At 55.0% G+C, this 19,938-nt stretch overlaps 1 protein-coding gene across 7 annotated transcripts in view; it reads right to left on the bottom strand.

Annotated features, from left to right (window-relative positions):
* The window catches only part of RANBP3 (RAN binding protein 3), a 54,422-nt gene that overhangs the window by 7,464 nt on the left and 27,020 nt on the right, over window positions 1–19,938 (bottom strand). For 4 of the 7 annotated variants that reach the window (XM_081232545.1, XM_081232546.1, XM_081232548.1 and 1 more), the window contains 8 exons: window positions 14,679–14,715; window positions 14,506–14,592; window positions 7,015–7,080; window positions 6,049–6,141; window positions 5,077–5,195; window positions 3,450–3,566; window positions 1,452–1,555; window positions 193–271 (listed from right to left, as the gene is read on the bottom strand). In XM_081232545.1, coding sequence (XP_081088671.1) covers window positions 193–271; window positions 1,452–1,555; window positions 3,450–3,566; window positions 5,077–5,195; window positions 6,049–6,141; window positions 7,015–7,080; window positions 14,506–14,592; window positions 14,679–14,715 — 702 coding nt within the window. Of the gene's footprint in view, window positions 1–192; window positions 272–1,451; window positions 1,556–3,449; window positions 3,567–5,076; window positions 5,196–6,048; window positions 6,142–7,014; window positions 7,081–12,422; window positions 12,495–14,505; window positions 14,593–14,678; window positions 14,716–19,938 lie in introns of all 7 variants that reach the window. The other 3 variants (XM_081232543.1, XM_081232544.1, XM_081232547.1) reach the window with 1 other exon arrangement.

The following is a 19,938-nucleotide window of genomic DNA, read 5'->3' as shown; positions in this document are numbered from 1 at the left end:
CCTAGGCCACCAGCGCCTCCCCCCATTTAAGCTGAGTCTGACTGGGTCTTCTTTCTCTTACTTGGAAAAGAAAGAGTTCTAATTTCACAGGACTCAAGGCAGCAGCCACACCCCATGTGTCCCGGTGACCCGTGGGAGGCTCCGAAAGCCTTCTGGGCCCCGAGAAGGACAGTCCCCACGGGGGTCACTCACCAACACGCGCTCACTCATGTTCTGGCCAAATATGAATTTGCTGCTGGCAGCGTCGGCACTGTTGGCTGAGCTCTCTAAACTGAAGAGGAGACACGCTGTGAGCGCAGGGTGGCACAGGGCCAGGCGGTGTGCACGCCCACGTGCGCCGTGCACATACACGGTCGGAGCGGAAAGCACGGTCGAGGCCCCGCTCCGCCTTGGGCTGGACGGGCGTGCGAGGGACAGGTACCCGCAGGCCTCCGTGCCAGGCCTCTCCAGGTGGCAAACACGGACCCTTGGCTCGCACCGCCTGGTACCAACTGCACAGGGGTTCCGTGTGACACACCAGATGCCCGTCTTTCCCAACCCCCAGGAGGTGGGCAGCACCGCACAGAGGCCGAGCGCAGGGGCGTTCTGTCCACTCCCCGCAGACAAACCCGGCTGTCTCTCGCCAGTGGGCTGCCCCCGGGAGGCACTGCAGCTCTCTGGGCCCCTCCCCAGGCCTGCACCAAGGAGGTGATGCCTCCTACGGGGCGGCCGGCAGGCCACACGGGATGACCTTCGGGGAGTGCTCAGCAAACGGCAGCTGCCCTGGTGGTCACACTTCATCTGGTTTAAGACATCACAGGCTGCACGTGCCTCCCAATTTGGGAAACACTTAGGTGCAAAAAATGCGTCTTAAAATATCTGATGCGCTCTGCTAACCGGGGGCCAGGCAGCCAAGCAGCGAGGTCACTGTTCCCACCGGGCCTCTCTGAGGTGGGAGCCTGCACGGAGCCTGCTCTGCTGGCCCATCTCCCAGGCAGGGACGAGCCTTCCTTCTCAAACACCCTGGCAGCCAGGCTGCTGGCAAGTGCCACCACCAGTAGCGCCAACGGCGAGCCCGGATCCAGGGCAGGGAGCACGTGGTGACGGGAGGCAGCCGAGCTGTCACTGGCCCACCGGGTTCTGTTCCGGGCACGAGGCCCGGGTGACAGAGGTCACTCCCGGGGCTGGGCTGAACAAGCCCAGGGGACTGGGGTCCTGCCTCAGATGTCCACTGAAGCCCGCCATCCCAGCCCCTCCACATCTGTGTCCAGAGTGGAAAAGAGGGAGGGGCTGCAGGGTGACCGGGATTCTGGCTGCACGTGCCCTTGCCCTCCCGAGGAAGGACTGGGCTGGCTCCTGGTCCAGGAGGGTCCAGGCTTCTCTGGGCCCTGAGGCAGGTACCGTGGGTGACCGCGGGCCCGAGGCGGAGGCTCTCCCTGGACAAGGCTGGGCACCAGGCCCGAGGCGCAGACCTGGAGCTGATGTACTGAAGGAAGTAGTTGGTGGCAGCTGGCGCTTCTGAACTGGGGTGTCCGGTGTTCTCCATGTCCACTACTTCAGCGTTCTCATTTATTAACTGGGAAACAGAGAGGAAACACTGCTCAGAGAACGGCACGTCCTGGACCTCTGCAGCTCAGCCTGCCTCCACAGGCCCTACGCCGACATGCGGCATGGCTCCGTCTACATGTGTGTACCCTGGGGTGTGGTAAGAGTTAAGATACGAAAACAGTCCGTAAGGCACTAGGGAGCCTTTTCTACCTTGTTTTAAAAAAGCACACTCAGGCTGGCACCTTGTTGGCATTTTTAGCAATGCTTCTGCACCGAGGAATCACAGATCGCTTACAAATCTTACACTTTAAGGGGTTCATTATAAACAAAGCAGAAGCATCATTTCTCGAGGCTGCTTCTATGCCAACTGCCATACTAGCCTGGTTAAATACATTCTCCGCTGGAGCTCTCCTGGGAACGCTGAGAGGTGGGTGTTAGCGACCCTGCTCTGAGTGAGGAAGCAGAGGCTCAGAGGGGCTAAGAAACCACGGCTTCGAGTCGCCCCCCCCCACCCCACTGAGAAGCTGGGATGCAACCATGAGACGCCCGGATCCCCACGAGACATCGTCCCCACCCCAATCTCAAGGCAGCGAGGAACAGACTCGACCTGATGGCTCAGGCCAGGCCCCCGGTCCCCAGCATGGGTGGATTTCCAGGCCCTTCCTGCTTTTGCTTCCTGCTCCCGGGAGGGAGCAGCTGCCAAGGGACTCATTATTTTGCCTAAAGCTGTGCAACATCAACACCTATTTTTGTGTCTCTTGGGGCATCTGTGCTTCTACTGGACAGTGGGCACCAAAGGAGGAAGCTGACGGCGTGGCTTGACATCTCCGCACCCGACTCGTTTTCTCGTTTCAGGGCTTCTCACCTTCTGCGTTACTGACCCCGGGCGCGGATGGTTCCCTGAGGGGGGACGGGGGCTTCCTGGGCACTGTGGGGTGTTGGTCAGCATCTCTGGCCTCCACCTACTTAGTATCAGTGGCACTTACCCCCCAGCTGTGGCAATGACAAATGTCCCCAGACACAGCCACTGACACTGCCCCTCAAGCCTCTAGGAGCTTCTTGCCAGATGAGCTGCTGGAAATGGCACAGAGGGACCTTCAATCCCTGGGGCTGGGGCAGGTCTTCCGAGAGGGCCAGCACGTGGGGTCCAGAACCCAGATCCCCTGCCACTGCCACATGCTCCCCACTCCCGACTCAAAGTCCCCAGACTAGACCAACACACCTGGGGGGCAGCCAGGAGGTGACAGATCCTGTTGCCTCCTGTGGGAGAGAAAACAGTATCTTTCCACCTGCCCTCCTTGAAAAAAAAACAAGGTGATGGCTCTCAATTGGGGGTGACATGGTCCCATGGGGAACATTCAGGACCGCTGGGGATGCTTTTGGTGGTCATCACTGGGGGTGGGGAGAGGGGGTGCTGCTGGCATCTATAGGGCGGGGGCCGGGGATGCTGCTCAACACCCTACAGTGCCCAGGACGGCCTTCCACAACTAAGAAGGATCCGGGCTGAACGATGCTAATGCTGAAAGATACCCTTAAGTAAGCACATAAAAATCTCTCTGGCGACCTGGAAAAAGCATCGGATCCTAATGTCTGCTTGTTCCTTGGCTATAAACACGTCAGCTGTCAGGGCTAAGTTGCTTCTCTGAGCCTGGCTCCTGGAAGAACGAGGGAGCCTGCCACCAGGAGCCACCACTCAGCCCCACACTGGCAGGGGTGGGGCAGGGTGGGGGGCAGCTGGCCGGGGTGCTGCCAGGAGTCAGCAGCACAGCATGGAAGGGACAACAAGCAGCTGCTGGGCGCTGAGGCCCAGGACCACCCCAGACACGGCCCCCACTCCCCACCCCCGGGAAAACGAACCTGGGGGAGGCGTAAAAAGATCCCTTCACTGGGTCAACAGCTCATCCGGCCCTCTGACCACATACCTTAACTCTGTCCCTCAGGTTCTGCCCGAACACAAACGCCTGCTGTGCAAGCTGCTCCTTCTTCTCGCAGCTCTCCTCAGAAGCACTGCCAGACTCATTTTTCTGCGAGTCTTTCTCCTGGTTAAAACAAGCAAACAGAACAACTGAAAAGAAGCAATACATCAGCCCTGAGAAGCGAGCTGAGCCATCTCACACCACTGCATTTGCCTGGCGTGAATCCTGTCGTGAGGGCCCTGGGGTGGGGGACCAGGGAGACGCCTTAGGGCTGGGCGGGACCAGACCTCTCCAGGGAGGGGAGGGGCGAGGTCTTGGCAGTGCCCTCGTCACCGGGAACACTGGGTGGAGATGGCGGGGTTGGGGGTCACGTCCAGGTCTCCCTCCAGCTCAGAGCCCTAGCCACCAGTTTCTGAGAAGCAGTATGCTGCGGGAATGACTCCTTTTTCCAATTCCACTAACTGTGGTTTCAGGGTGGGGGGCTCAGGGACATCTGAAGATTGAACTGGAGATGTTCATTTTCACCATTTGAGCCTGAACATCCGGCAGCAGTATGGCAGGGGGTGGGGGAGGCAGAGGGTGGAGAACCTCAGGCAGCGACCTGTCTGCTGAAACTGGCAGAGTGGAGATAAACACACGGGTGCAATCTGTCTCCGTATGTGGAGCCCTGGGTGTGTTGTTGCAACTCGGATTTCAAGTCCAGTCTCTGCCAACCGCAAATGCAGGCTCTTCATTAAATGCCCCTTATTTTCAGCTGCTATGCAACGCTACTGGAAAACATATGCATCTGGCCTATATAATCCCAGAACGCTAGAGGACTTTTTTAAAAAAAACAAACGATTTCTGGGCTTCCCTGGTGGCGCAGTGGTTGAGAATCCGCCTGCCAATGCAGGGGACACGGGTTCGAGCCCTGGTCCGGGAAGATTCCCACATGCCGCGGAGCAACTAAGCCTGTGCACCACAACTACTGAGCCTGTGCTCTAGAGCCCACGAGCCACAACTACTGAGCCCACGTGCCACAGCTACTGGAGCCTGCACGCCTAGAGCCCATGCTCCGTAACGAGAAGCCACCGCAATGAGAGGCCCGCGCACTGCAACAAAGAGTAGCCCCCGCTTGCCGCAACTAAAAAGAAAGCCTGCGCACAGCAATAAAGACCCAACGCAGCCAAAAATACATAAATACATACATAAAAATAATAAAAATAAATAAATAAAACAAACGATTTCCAAGCGGACTCCCAAGCACACTTCTGCCACTAGAAGCAGCACATGTGTATGAACCCCTGAGGAGCTGCTCGGCTGTAGAAAAGGGACAGATGACATCTCTCCACACACAGCAGTACAAGGCCCCAACAGACTACGTGCGTGGAAATGAAACAGGCCTTGGGCTATCCGGCCCTAAGCGCCAGAGCCCTGCTCGTGGCCCCTTTCTCTCGGAACCAACTGTGGAGTTCCTGGCGGTCTGGTGACCTGGCCAGTCAGTTGTGGTTACACATGGAGACCTCTGAGCAAACCAGGATGCTTCAGCATGGGCCAGCCTGGACACGGCCCAGAGCGGCCAACGGCCCCGGCGCCCGGTGAGGCCCTGAGAAGCTTCGCGTGCAGCGCGCTCCCTGCCCCATCGCCGACAGACCTCAAGTGCAGGCGCCTCGTCAGAGGGACTCCTCCGGGCGGGGTCGTCAGGGGAAGCCGATGGCGCTGCCCCTGGGCAGTCTGCCGGGACACTGACCCCGTTGGTGCCGCTGCTCGGGACTGTGGGGAGAAGAGGACAGCAGACATCTCAGAGGTCAGCCTGCACCACCTTCAGTACCGCTGCCTTCCACCATTTGGGCTGACAGTGTAATGTCTCCTTCTTAAAGGAAAGGATCTGGAATCAATACTGAAAGTCACAAATTCTTAGGTTAGAAAAACCCAAACCCAAACCTAAAACCTCACAAAAGAAAGAATCCTTTATTGCTTATTCCACAAAAAATCATGTGAATTTTCAGTTTATTTAGAAATACTACTACTTAAGGGAAAAAAAAAAAGAAAATATATTTGTGGAATAATTATGAGTTTTATAAAACTAGTTTTACTAATAGAGTCTTTTTTCTATGCACTTTCTCCTTTAAACAGTTGAGATTATGTGACATGTACAACTTTAAATCTGGCTTTGTTTAGTATTAGACCAAAACAATTTTCCATGTAATTAAAACCCTTCAGAAATATTAACTATTTTTGCTCCCGATGAAGAGCTCTCGAATTGTAGGGAAAGATTAAGAGGAAGAGAAGAAAAGCTTATCAGTATTAAGAAAATTAAGGATGAACTGAAAACCCCACCCTTTGTGGATATAATGGAAATATGGTTCAGGTCTCTTAGACATACAGAGCTGAGTTTTGCCTGCAAACACACAGGGACACATCTGGGCCGCTCAGGGCTGGGGGGCCAGCTCTCAGGAGGCCAGTGGAACTGCCTGTCTTCCAGGCTCATTGGGGATTTGAGGGCTTGTTTCTCCAGCACTCTATTTCCCAGTGCATTCAGTAGACGGGGCCAAAGCCACCTGTGTTGTGACGTGGCTGTGCCCTGACGTGTGAGCCTGGGAGGGGCCAGGGCTGAGTCACTCACCGGTCTGTGAGAGCGCCTTTGGCTGCGGGGCTTGTAGCACTGCTGGGCGAAGCACACTCCGCTGCTGCTCCTTGGGCTTCTGGCTCGGCAGACCTGGGGACAGAGGTCGGCTTGCCCAGGCCCTCCAACCGCAAGGGCAGAAATGCAACCCACCCCCACGCCGGCTCTCAGGCACTTTACGGAAAAATTCACCCCAGCAACCCATCTGAGGTCCCTCCTGGGCTAGACTTTACAGGGAAGCATACTGAAAAAATTAAAGACCCAAGGTATTTTCTTTACAGTTAAGACATACAAATTCTGGCTATTGTTATTTTTATATGTGATTAAATGAAACTCCCATGAAACTGATCATGTCTGCAAATTAATCCAGTGAGTACAGGAATGCTACAGGGGGGACCAAGAGACAGCTGTTCTCAAGGGTGGGGCTCGAGGGTCAAGGGCAGACGGTGAGGGGAAAGCAGCGAAGCCACAGTTCACCTCTCAAAGTTTAGGACTCTGTTAGGGGTCACGTAAAGGTACCCCTTGCACCTGCTTCTCAAAATGCCACGTTGAGAAAATCCCTCTGCCAAACATACAGGGCAAGGACCACGAGAACGCTCCCGGCCCTGCAAGGGCTTCCCGCTGGATGTGACGTGTCTCGATGGCGCGAGCGCCGGGCCCCGCTCACTAGCGGCTGCTCTGCTACTCGGGGTTAACGCTGTGGGCAGATCGCTCAGCAGAGACAGTCTCACAACTGAGCTACTGCCCGGCACGGAGCCTGAACGCCACCCACCAAGCCGGGCCCGCTCCCTCGCCGCCACCTCCTCGGGACAGCGGGCTCACAGGCAGGAGAACCTCCCTGGTCCGACGGGCTCTTTCCAGCGGTGTTCCCGTGCTCACGTGTCAGAAAAGTGAGCCCGGACCACACTGGCACGCAGAGGCCGCAAGGCAGCCACTCTGTGCTCCTCCTTCAAGGCGGACACCCACCTGCACTGGGTGCCTGGCCGTGGATCAGGGTCGGCGGCTTCAACCGGAATCCACTGCTCTTTTCCTCTACAAGCATAAGAGAAAAAATAAAAAGCAGGCCTGCCTGGGGTGGGGCAGCAAAGCTAGGAGGGACCGGGGCAGAAGAGGACTGTGGTCTGGGCTTCAGTGGCCATTGGCCTGGGGAACTAGGGAAAATGTTTCCAAGTTAAAACAGAAGAGCAGAGGCCCATCCAATCCCGTCTGTAAGGGAGGAGGCTGAGGGCTGCAGGCAGTGCTGGCCCTGAGGTGAACTACTGGCAACAGAAAACTGGAGGGCGTGTGTGGGGTGGGTCAAGCTGCAGTCCACCCACCCAGCTACCTGCCGGGGCTGAGAGCTCAGAGGCTGGGCTGTGCTCACGGGCCCCAAGGAATATCAGGGAGCCACAGAGTTCTGGTTCCTGGGACCCAGCTCCCTTTCCAGGAGGACACGTCTGTAATCAGGAGAAGCTCCTCTACTACCAGCAGACCTCTGAGAAATGAGATGCATTTTCTGTGGTGAAAGATCAAAGGTGGCAGACGGCAGGCTCTCTCCAGATGTGCCCGGAGTGCTTGCGGCTAATGAGGGCGCTGGGAGGCCCAGGAGGAGGAGGCGGGGCCTCCCTCAGGACGAAGTCTGGGATGGACAACTATGCAGAGCTGACAAACACAGGGGCTCAAAGCCTGGTTTCAGCTCAGCCACCAGTACACACAGATCCCTTAATCCCTGCACCTTGGTGACTCTGCCCATCTCAGGGGGCGGGGGAGACGACAATCTAATGCATTCCCTGATCAGAAGGATCAGGATAAAAAGCCTTGTGACTCCAACAGGACACGTCTGTCCCCAGAAAAGCCCAGGGACAGCAGCATTTTGGGCCCCAGAGGCAGCCTCACTTTTGTGCTAAGGTCCAGCCCACAGGGGGAAAAAACCCTTTTCGGGTCATAGGGAACAAGATCAATACAGAGAAATCACTTGCGTGTTTTTACACACCAGCAGCGAGGAATCCGAAAGTGAAGAAAACAATTCCATTTACAACAGCACCACAAAGAATATAATACTTGGGAATAAACTGAACCAGCGAGAACTACAAAACATTGCTAGAAGAAAGTAAAGACTTAAATAAATGGAAAGATACCCCAAAAGGCCACACAGTGTATGACTCCATTTACATGAAATGTCCAGAGCTGGCAAATCCACGGAGACAGAAAAGTCGATTTGTGGTTGCCAGGGGCTGGGAAAGACAAAGTGGGGAGGGGCTAGGAAAGACAAAGTGGGGAGTGACTGCTCAAGGGCATAGGGTCTCTTTTTGGAGTGACAAAAATGTTCTAAAATTATTTATGGTGATGGGTGCACAACTCTGTAGATACACTAGAAACCCTTCAACTGTACACAGAAACACCACCACAAACACACCTGGTCAGCCCACACTTTCAGGTATGAAACAAAATCAAATCAGAATTCCCAAACAGGGGGCTTCCCTGGTGGCGCAGTGGTTGAGAATCCGCCTGCCAATGCAGGGGACACGGGTTTGAATCCTGGTCCGGGAAGATCCTACATGCCACGGAGCAACTAAGCCCGTGCGCCACAACTACTGGGCCTGTGCTCTAGAGCCCGCGAGCCACAACTACTGAGCCCGCGTGCCACAACTACTGAAGCCCGTGCCCTGCAACAAGAGACGCCACCGCAATGAGAAGCCCGTGCACCACAACGAATAGTAGCCCCTGCTCACTGCAACTAGAGGAAGCCCGCGCACAGCAATGAAGACCCAACTCAGCCAAAAAAAAAAAAAAAAAAAAAAAAGAAAACAAAAGAATTCCTAAACAGGAAGGCCCTCTTCCTGAGGGCTATGTGTTGGTGAGCCAAACTGCTCTCCTTGGGCAAAAACAGGTTTACAATAAGTAACTCTCACTGCTAGCTGGCATGAAGGAGCTGATCCCGACGGGCTCCGGGGAGCCTGCGCTGGTGGAGCTGGTGTCTCTCCCGTAGAGGGGTCGTTAACACCACACTCAGGAGAGCCAGACAGCACAGGACGCAGGGGAGGACATGTTGCCAGATGTTCCTTTTGGGAAGGGAAATACTGAATTACATTTTCAAAGCCCAGGATTATTCAGAAGATGATTGGCAATTTAGAAACACTAAAAAAAAACTGCGATGAAATTCGTAATTCAGGTATTTTAAAAAGCCCTCAGAGCTGGCTTTGCGGTGTTCACACTGGGGCTAGAGACTGCGCTCACCACCCTGCTCTGACCGTCGGACCCCTGGGGCTGACCAGGCTAACCAGCAGGAGCGACAGGCCTGGAAAAATCACTGCCACTGACCCCGAGCACTGGGCCCAGTGCCCGGCCCACCCCAAGGATGCACAGGACATCCAGGCTGAATGTTGAGGTGAATGGACACACAGACGGGCGTATGTGCCGCACTCGCGATGGCAACCGGAGACTGGGGACGGCAGGGCCCAGAGCAGCAGGGAGGGCGCTTACAGGGCGGAGCACCCTGGAGGTCCTGCCACAAGCCCCGTCTGCACTGAAACAAACGCGGTCTCTTCTCATGGCCTCCAGAAGCTCACTTTTCCTGCAACGCAGTCAGGGTGCAGTGAAGAGGCACTGCCTGACGGCCAGAGCCCATCACAGGGGTGCAAGGTCATGCCAAGGTCACAGGGGTGCACAGGCCGCTGTACCCGTGTCTTCTCAAGGGCACATGCACGGCCCCCCGTGAGCTTGCTGTGGGGCAGCCTCCGTCCTCTGAATCATGCCTGAAGCAAGCAGGCTTCTTTGTGCCCCACCTCAGAGAGACCCAGGTGATGAGGGAACTCCGGATTTAACCAGGAAGACAGATCAGAATTTACCTGGTGTGTACCACAGGCTAAAAAGAATCTGAGAGAAGGCAGCTTGGCGGGGGCTTGAGCGATGATGAGTAAGTGCGTTGAGGACAAAGGGAGCCAGATTTCTTACTGTCAGAAAACAGGCAGAAATACGAAGGGGGGGACGGTGGGGGAGGTGGGGCTACAATGAACCCTGTTGGTGCTGGAAGCACCCACCCGAACCGGGGGTGACCTATACAAGGAGACAGAACAGCAGAGACACAGAAACACGTGCAGATGTGAGTGTGTGTATGCGAATAGGTCTACGTATGCGTGTGCTCCTGGCTGCGTGTGTTCTCAGCTCTGGGCACGGAGAGGGCCCGGGAGCAGCGACAGCCCCGCGGCGACCAGCACGCAGAGCACTCCGATCTTGGTCTCTAGAGCCCACTCTCCACTAAGCAGAACCAGGATCCCCTTGAGGAAAGGGAGGGAAGAAGATGAGCCTGGAACCCCTTATGACAGAAAGAAAAGGACATGCTTGAAAGAATGACGCGGACATGGCCAAGGGGCACAGGCTTGATGCGGCTCCTGGTGGCCAACTGTGGGATGATTAAAATAAACTGATGGTGAAGATAAAATCTGAATGTTAAGGTAAACACTACTAACAACAGATTATAACCCACTGACTAAAACAGGAATGCAAACATCCATGTGGATCTAGTAAACACGTGAGCAAGTGAGTGGCGGAGAAGAGCTCTGCTGTCCAGCAGAGTGCTGACCGACAAGAGGCAGAAAATCCCCGCCCGGCCATCACCAGAGTAGTAGCTGCTCCCAGCAAGAAAACATCTCTGGAGGCTAACACTGCAGCAAAAACTAAGAAGAGGAATGAGATTTTCCAGAGTCTCAAAGTATCTCTCCAGAAAATATTAATCAAAGGGTGAAAAATGACTTTTCAGCGGAGAACCTGGGCAGGCTCCGCCCTATTCAAGTAACAGGACAGTAAACACCATGAGTCAGTCACCAGCTGCGGTGCACAGGAGGCACACAGCTTCACCTCTGTGGTGTTCTAGCCCCCAAGGGTAAGTTGGTCCAGTCACCGGGAAACAGCGGGAAAGCCAGATTGAAGGCCTTCTCCAGTGTAACCGGCCTGCACTCTGAAAGGTCATAAAAGCCAAGGCAAGCCCAAGGGACTGTTGCAGATACGTGATGTGTGAGCCAGGATCTGATGCCTTTGCCATGAAGGACGTCACTGGGACGCCCAGGGAAAATCGAATGGGGTCTCTAGGTAGAGGGATAGAGAAGTGCTTTACCATTCTTAAGTGTTACACTTTTTCCTGCAAAAATTAAAGCTAAAAAAAATAAAAGGCAGGCAGGCAAGGAGCTAAGAATAAGAAATTCACTCTGCAGAGTGGCGGAGCCAGTCTATCACCGCTGCACGCGGCAGCGGGTCCAGGGGCCGGGCTGTGGCAGGCCCACCTTGCTCAGGGCTGCCCTGCTCTCCATGCTGCAGGATCAAGGTTTCGGGGAAGAAGCGGGAGTGAGGCCGTTGCTCAGAGACCTCAGGGGCGAGCATTAGATTCCTAACAGAGCTCAAGGGCTGGCTTCAGTGGCTGATCACCCACCCCGGCTGACACGGCCCCCGCGGTTCAGAACGTGACTTGCTAGGCCAGTGCCCAGGTCTTCCCAAGGACCCCTAAAAACCAAGCTCCTCTTCAGGCCCCGTGACGGGGGTCAGCTCAAAACAGTTTGCCTTTAGAGTCAAAATGAATTCAACTGTTTGAAACAGTGTCATCAAATCAACCCTCAAAGTTCTAACAACTTGCCTCTTCCCTCGACAGTGCCCTTGTGCCAGAGTATGACTGATCTCGCAGCGCTTTTGAAGTCGGCAATGAATTTATATAAGGCAGGCTGGGTTACAGAATTCGGATGGTTACACTCGCTCATTAAATCTTTTATGAGGAATTTCAGCCACGTGGGAGAAACTTTCAGGAAATCTTGGGAGTTGGTTCTCTAGTGAGAGACCAAAAAAGGAAAGCTCCACATTCTTCAGAAAGGATCAAGCTATTTTCCTTGAAGTTTAAAGGCTCTGATTAAATATATTTATCTAAACAGATCTAAGTAATGTTAATTCATGTGAGAATTTAATACACAGAGAAGGGGTCTGGAAAATTCCATAAACTTCAGAGTGGTTACCATTGGGATGGCAGAGTGCGTGGGAAATGGAGAGGTGGATTCTTTTACTCTATGTATTTCTGAGTTTTTAATGATACAAATGTATTATTTGTGTAAACTTTTGAAAAATGAGTAGTATACTTCATTATAGGTTTTTTTGTTTTTGCTTGTCTCTCTCTTTTTTTTAAAAGGACTTGAAACTCCTTGTAACCAGGCCCTGCTTGTAGAAACAGAAATTAAGGGCTGATGAAGCCTGCCTCACACCAGATTCCAAATCTGTGCAGTGAAGAGTTAGGGAGCATTTAGGAACTAAAAAAGAAGGTTGCCTTCAAACCACCCATTCCCGTTTAAGACCTTGCTTTTCATCCCAGGAAACCCCCAGTGACCAGCCGAGAAAGGTAAAGGGACGCGAGGGCTCACCTGGTTCTGAGTCAGAATTGCCTGCAGATGGCTCGCAGAAGGTGGATGGCATAAAAACATTGTTTTTTGATACTGTCAACATGGAGGTGCAGGCAGGGGAGGGAACAAGAGGAAAAACAGCGTGAGTAGGCAGGGCAGACGTGCACAGGATCACTTCTCCCACCTGAGGGGTCGTCTCCAGGCCCCACCGCTGGGGAAGGGGGGTCAGCATTGTGAACGTGGCCTTAGGCAACTCCCAATAAAAGTGAAATCCTGGGACTCTTTCTAAAGCAAAAGAAAGGTGGGTGTCCAGTGGAACGGCCTGAATCTGTTTGATATCTAGCAGTTGACTCTGGCCTGCTGTGGCCACCTGCCTCGTCCTTGTGTCCCTGTGGGAGCAGCCAGGAGGGAAGCGGACGCACCCGATGTTCCGAGTCTCCCCTGGGGCCAAGCCTCAGGCCCTGCTCCTTGTCACCAGTCGGGGCTCGGCTGGCTGCAGACCCCCTCGCCTCACCTGTCTAGGATCTTACAAAATCAACTGCTTCCCGGGTTGTGGGCCAGGCAACAACGCAGTGGGGCTGAAGATCTAACTGTGCGGACAGAAGGCAGCTAGCTAAGTGGAAACAGAGTGCAGTGCCAAGGCCTCCAAACGTGGGACTGCTCGTGGCTCCACTCCCCTGATGGCTGGGTGCTGAGCATCCCCTAGGTGGTGACGCGCGAGGAGAGGGCTAACGCCTGCTGGTCCTCTACCCCTTTAGCCTACGGTCACAGCACAAACCACCTCCTCTCTCCTCCGCTGCACCTTCTCGATGCACAAAGTGCGGTTCAGCAGTGGATGGTGAGCAGGAAGGAGCACGACCAGTGGCCGGAAGTGGACGCTCCCTCCTCCTGTAGTAAGGCTCACGCGACAAGCGTGCAGAGATCCTTAGAAAAGGACGTAACCGCAGCCTGCACTGTAGACCGCCCGGAAGGCTCAATGCCTGGCTAGCAAACGACAGTGCCTCTATTCAGGGGGGTCTCCCGCAGTTGTGAAAAAGGATGAGGCAATGTCCAAAACAAGTGTTCAGGGAACAGGCATGAAATCAAGTGTTACAGGGATGATCGTAAGAGGACACTCACTTTCTGCACTGTACGTTCCTGTGACTTTCACATTATTCTTGGAAGCAGAAACAAAGCTTCCAGGAGTGTCTTTTTTTTTCCCTTAAAGTGATATCCTTAGGGCTCACACCTGTAAATGTTTTACATGAATTCCCAAGAATGAACTTCAAGCTGGGGAACTGGAGAGTGTCTGTAAGCCAGCACCGCAGACAGCACAGGGCGATGCCAGAGTGGACGGAGCCAGGACCGGGGGCGGGCGGGGGGAACTCTGCCGCAGCTTTTACCCTCCAAGGCGCAGGGGTGTCCCCAGGCTTGCAGAGCCCCCTGCTATAGTCCCAGCGTCTCCCTCTACCCCAGGAACCCGCCTCTTTCCTGCACCAGCCTGTGTCCACCAGCTGGTCTGCTGGCCTGTGTGTGTGTGCAGACCTGGCCCCAGGCTGGAGCTTCCAAGCCCTTGGGCCCACCCACACCCACAGGGACAGGGTCCCAGCCTGGCCAACCCTTCCAGGTTCCCCCAAGCCCCCTTGTCGGGGAGCTCACGGTATTCCACCACCAAAGTGCCTGCTGGGGCCACTGGACTCCCTCCTATGTACTGTCTGTGTGTGTGTCTGGGCTTCTCAACTGGCCCACTGGGCTCTAGGCACACGGATGAAGGGCCAGGAAGACACCCCATTTCCCCCACCTTCAGTCAACACATAGCCAGCGGCCCTTGCAAGGTGGACGTGCGCTTAATGGTCAGAGCCCCGACCAGGGCCCTGACGGTCCCTTTCAGAGGGACGATTTCTTCGCAAGTCTTGCTTATTAATAGTCTACTAGGTCCCAACCCTCCAGACAGGGGCACCTGTGCTACCCTCGGGCACGCTCCAGCCTCACTCCTGACGGAGACTGAGTTAATTCTAACGAGACATGCAACAGGGGACAGACAGGGGTGTGAGGCGCTGGAGGGGAACAGCGGGCTTGGAAACACAGGTGCTTTCACCGTCTAACAAAGGGCTGCAACTGTTACCTGACTGTGAAGGCGGGAATTGCGTCAAAGAGGATGTTCTTTCTCGCTTGATGGGAGGGCAGTAATTTCCATCTTCTCGGTCAGAATCTACAGAAAATGAGGAGGAGGAGAAAAATCAGGCTGCTTCCGCTTTTACAACCAAAGCTGGTGAAACATTTGAGAGATTTCCTCACCTTCTCCACCTTCGGGGCTGGAGCCTCCGGCTGACCTCTGAAACAAGAACACATGTAAGGGCGGTCAGAGAGGGCCGCATGGCCCAGGGCCCGGCAGCTCCTGACTTCTGCCACAAACGGATCCCGAAATGTAGTGCTGAGGGCGTGTGGCCTGGGCTCAGTCACCCGGGTCACAGACAGGCTTTCAACCTAATGCTCAAAAATCCCCCATGAACCGTCACGCCTCTGCCTCACCAGGCCTCGTGCCAAGGAATCCTCTTAACGGCTGGGAACGCATTCCCAGCACAGGATCAGTTTCCGTGTTTCTCCACCGGGTACAGCTAACTGGCGTTCCCCCACCCCAGCCCCCCAATTCAAACAGTGAAACTGGATCTGGCCAAGTTCACTTTGCCAAGAGCTGGAAAGCGACCCTCTCTGCACCCTGAAGGGCTACAGGAACGCTGACACTGGCTGCGTGACACCGGGTCATGGTGGTTCCCATTCCTGGCCCTGGCACACCCCATGGTGTGGAACCGTTTCGAGGTGGGCTGTTATTTCCAGAGCAGCCGAGAGCTTTGAAGCCTTGGGCCAAAGTGTTCAGAACAGAATCCCCAGGTACAACAGCTCAGACCGCAGGACCCACCGAACGATCATCAGCTGAGAGAGAAAGGTGGCTGAAGAATCTCCCCCTTGACAACCTTTAATTTTAGAATGCGAACGAGCAATTAAGAAGCTTACAATGAGTCCCCACCCCATGTGGGATAATACACAGTCCCTGCTGTACATCCCCTCTCAGGGACTTGAGATTCTTCAGAACTAAGCAGCCAAAAGCAAGCTTTGAAGGGTGAACATCACCACCCCCGCCCCCGGGTCACCGGTTTAAAGAGCAAGCAGGGGAGCCAATTTTCTTATTTTCAGTAAAGCCCCTCAGGAGTCAAGTTTAGCCAAAGGAGGACCACCTGCCTCGAGGAGCTGTTAGGGATTAAATGAGATGATGCAGGGAAAGTGCTTGGCAAGCTGCAAAGCTGCGTGTAAAAGCAGTAACTGCTGTAAATAAGAAAACTGCAGACGAGGAGCCGGGGGACCTCCTAGAGCTGGGGCAGCACTTTCCCTGTAAAGGGCCAGAAAGTATTTTCAGCTTCACAGGCCCCATTCGGGCCACACGTTGTACATTCTTTATTCTGTTTTTACAATCCTTTAAAACACCATCTTAGCTTGCAGGCTGGACAAAAACAGGCGGGGGGCAGAGTTTGCAGACCCATACTAAAGGACAGTGAGAGCCTGGACGGTAAGAAAAGGACCCCAACCTGGCCTTTCCCCCCAACCCCCACATCAGAGACCATCCACCAAAATGCCTGGGAGGGCTTCCGTGGTGGCACAGTGGTTGAGAGTCCACCTGCCGATGCAGGGGACACAGGTTCGTGCCCCGGTCTGGGAAGATCCCACATGCCGTGGAGTGGCTGGGCCCGTGAGCCATGGCCGCTGAGCCTGCACATCCAGAGCCTGTGCTCCGCAACGGGAGAGGCCACAACAGTGAGAGGCCCGCGTACCGCAAAAAAAAAAAAAAAAAAAGCCTGGGAAACGCGAAACCCTCCTAACACAACAGGGGCTCAATCCGTGAACATATCATGGGGACCAAAATGAAATAAAATACCCAAGGGTCCAGCAGGCTGGCTCTACATGAGTGCAAAACAGTGGCCAGGGCTCGAGCTCAGAGCATGAAGGCACTAAATCCTGCTCTCGAAGGCTTGCCAAGCCTAGTCAGCTTCTCCTAGCTCTGCATGTCCTAAACCTGAAACACGGGGCAAATTATTTCACCGGACCAAGCTTCCACTTCCTCACTTGGAAAATGGTGGGGCCAGCGCTTCCTCCGTAGGGAGGGAGGTGCAGGGGGTCAGTGGGCTAAGCAGGCAGTGCCGCGTGGACAGGCCACGCCCTCCCAGCCAGCTCACCCCCTCGGGATGTCATACTTCGGGGCAGTGCTGGGAGAGGTGGGAGAGCCAGTGAGGGACCGGGGGACCCTTGGAGGGGTGGAGAAGAGGGTCTTAGCATGGGGGGGGCACAGAGAGGTGCTCTTGCAGTGCTGTCATTCTACGGGGCCCAGGCTGGCATCTGACAGAACGGAGCCGCGTCACCAGAACATCGGGTGCTCCTCTCGGATGCTCCCCTGCCCTGGGTGACACCATGAAGGCACAGGCTCCAGGCCCCTCCCTCCTACTCCTCCACAGCAGGCCCAGCCATCCCCAGCCCAGCCCAGTCCTCGCCCTCAAGTCCCATCCTCGACTCTCCCCCCCACCCCCCCACCTTTTCACTCAACAAGCATCTCAACTCTCCCAAACCCACCCATGGCAGCCTCTGGGGCCTGTGGGATCCACTGCTTCCTGAATGACTTCTGGCACCTGGAAAATGGCCAGCCCCCTGCCTCTGCAGACACTGCTCCCTCACCCACGGACACCGTCCCTTCCCTTGCCCCCCAGATGAAAATCCCTCAGGCCATGGCCTCACCGCTCCCTGCACTTCTCCATGGCTCTCACTCCAGTCATGGGTCGGTGTCAGGGTCCCCCTCTAGCCTCTAAGTTCCAGGAGGGTATGGCCCCAGCACACGGTGGGGCTCGACTGGCCTGTGTTCAGTGGAAGCAGCCGGATTCCAGGCACTCCATGGGCCATGGAGAAGCCGCCAAGGCACATGTCCCCCAAGTTACACACAAAGCAACGGACCCGAAAGCTGTGAGGCCAGAGCGTCCTCCTGTTTCTCAGCTGCTGGGGAGGACAGTTCTCTGTCACCTCAATCTCAAGAGGACCCCCGCCTTTCCTCTTGGCTAGCTAGGTTAATTTCCACATGTGTGAATTTCCGAGCATTCCTTCTGCTATGGATTTCTAATTTTATTCCATCGTGGTTGGAGAAGACTGTGTGATTTCAATCCTTTAAATCTACTGAGACTTGTTTTGTGGCCTAGTGAGTGGTCCATCCTGCAGCTTCCTGCATGCCCCTGAGAGGACCGTGTACCCTGCAGCTGCTGAAGTGCTCTCTGTCCTCGTCCTGCTTCTGTCTGGACGTTCTAGCACCTGAACATGAATGTGGAGCACTGAGGTCTCCAACAATGTACTGGATTGTCTATTCTCCCTTCATTCTATCAGTTTTTGCTTCGTGTATTTTGGGGCACTTTTAACAACACTTAACTTCCTCGCCTCTGCCAGTGACACCCCAAACCTCTCAGGGATCTGGGTCTCCTTGAAAATTTGATGGGTGCTAGGAGCCCTTCTCCAGAAAAGTACCCAGACCTCAGGGCCTGCAGCCCCGCCTCTTGGGGCCCAGGACTCCTGAGGCCGGGCAGCCTCCTGCAGCACTGGGCCCCCTTCGTCCATCACACCCTAGCCTTGCTGTCTCCTTCCTGTCTCCTGAACATGTCAACCCTGTTCCTGCCTCAGTGTTTCTTCTTCACGTGCTACTTGCACAGCCGTCCCTGACCACCTCCAGGGTGAACCCCTGCTCACAGGCTACCCCATCGCCCAGCAAGCAGGAACAGCTCCTCTCCACCCTACCCTCCAGCCTCTCTCGGGCCTCTGCCCTGTTTTGTGCATCACAGTTGGGTGTGATATAATGTGTCCACCTGTTGTTTGTCTCCTGCTACCATGAGGCCCTACCCTGTCTGTTCTGCTCACAGCTCATACACCCCACACCCAGGACACTGCACAAAAGACGCTCAGCCAAGTATCTACTGCACAAATAGAGCCTGTCCTCTGCCACAGCCCCTTTGGTGACCTGGAGAAGAAAGGGCACCTGGCCAGACAAAATCAGATACTCCTAGACCCCCGACCCCAGGAGACCCTCAAATCCATGCTCCGAGTCTATTCTAAGACCCACCCCACAGGCATGTGGCAGGCCTCTTGGTCCTGGAAAAGCTGGGAGGCTAAGGCCTGCAAAGGACAGCACAGGAAGATTCCCCAACTGGAAGGACCTTCCAGAGGCTGCTGGAACTTCCTGGTGGATCTGAAACAGCCGACTCAGAAACAGTGAGGAAAGTGACGCCAGCAACTCTCCTCAATAGGAACTAGGGCAAGGAAGCAGGAAGACAGACTGCAAAGCGAAGTCATTTCTGCTTGCCTTTGGAGCCTACTTGACAGCTAAAAACCCTCCACCACTGCTCATGCGAGAAGCAGCCTGCCCCCTGCTCCTGCCGGGGAAGGCCTGCGCTTGCCGTCTGGGCCTGGCTGCCTCGTGCTGTCTTCCCCCAAAGCAGGAAAAGGCCTGGTGTGCAGCAGCTCCCCTTCAACCCACACAAGGCCAATGCCAGCTCCACAGACACTGTCCTAGGACACAGCAGCCTGGGGGGCAGGACCTCTTCCACGTCAAAGTGGTCTGGGGGCCACCCCTCGCCCCAGCCAAGGGAACAGCTCTTCAGGGGTCAGTCTAGAACAATGCCTGGGACACACATGGAGTCAGGCCTTGCAATCCCAACTCCTTGGAGCCCAGAAGGCTGCAGCCAAAGCTCAGGAGCCACTGCTCCAGGGACTCCTGTGAGGAGGATTTTAAGAGCAGGCTTTCAGGATCTGCGCCTCTGGGGAGGAGCGAGGACAGAGCAGGGTGTGGAAGCCCCATTTCCTCCTCCGCTTCTTCCCACAGCAGAAGCCACCACTCAAGGATTGGGGCTTCAGGATGACACCCCGGGGACGCTGGGACCAGCACCCTTTAGGGATGCCACGACGAAAATATGCCCAACGAACACTTACATGAGGAGGCTGAAGAGAAAGAAGACCAAAGAGAACACTGCAACTTATTTTTCTGGCACTGGTGAATGAATGAAGTGGACGGCGGCCAGGTCGCGGCCTAGCGAGCAAGCCCGCCCTGACTGCGCGCCGCAAGGTGGCCTGCGTCCCACCAGCGGGCGGGGCAGGCAGCGCAGTCCTCTCCCCTCAGAAGACGCTGGAACCTCAGGGGAAGCAGCTCATCCTGTGAGGTGCGTAAGTCCCTGTTACCAAGTACAAAATAGGAGGGAACGCCTAACCCAGGATGGGGCCACAGGCGTGAGAAGCTTCTGGTCTTGGTGTAAAGGATGAAACAATGAAAATTACAATCGTTAACTGAATCACTCTGCTGTACACCTGAAACCAACACAACATTGTAAATCAACGATATTTCAATAAAAGTTAATAAATACAATTATGACTGTAAAAAAAAAAGAAAATTACGATCGTTCACTTTGCTAAGGCTTGAACCCTTCCCCCCGCCAAACATGGCTCTCATGAGGCTGCCTGGTGTGGCCTCGAGAGGACAAGGCTG

The sequence above is a fragment of the Mesoplodon bidens genome, assembly GCF_964165515.1.
Source record: "Mesoplodon bidens genome assembly, chromosome: 4".
Lineage (NCBI taxonomy): Eukaryota > Metazoa > Chordata > Mammalia > Artiodactyla > Ziphiidae > Mesoplodon > Mesoplodon bidens.
Note: the sequence above shows the minus strand (reverse complement) of the source record. Positions and strands in the feature narration are given on the sequence as shown.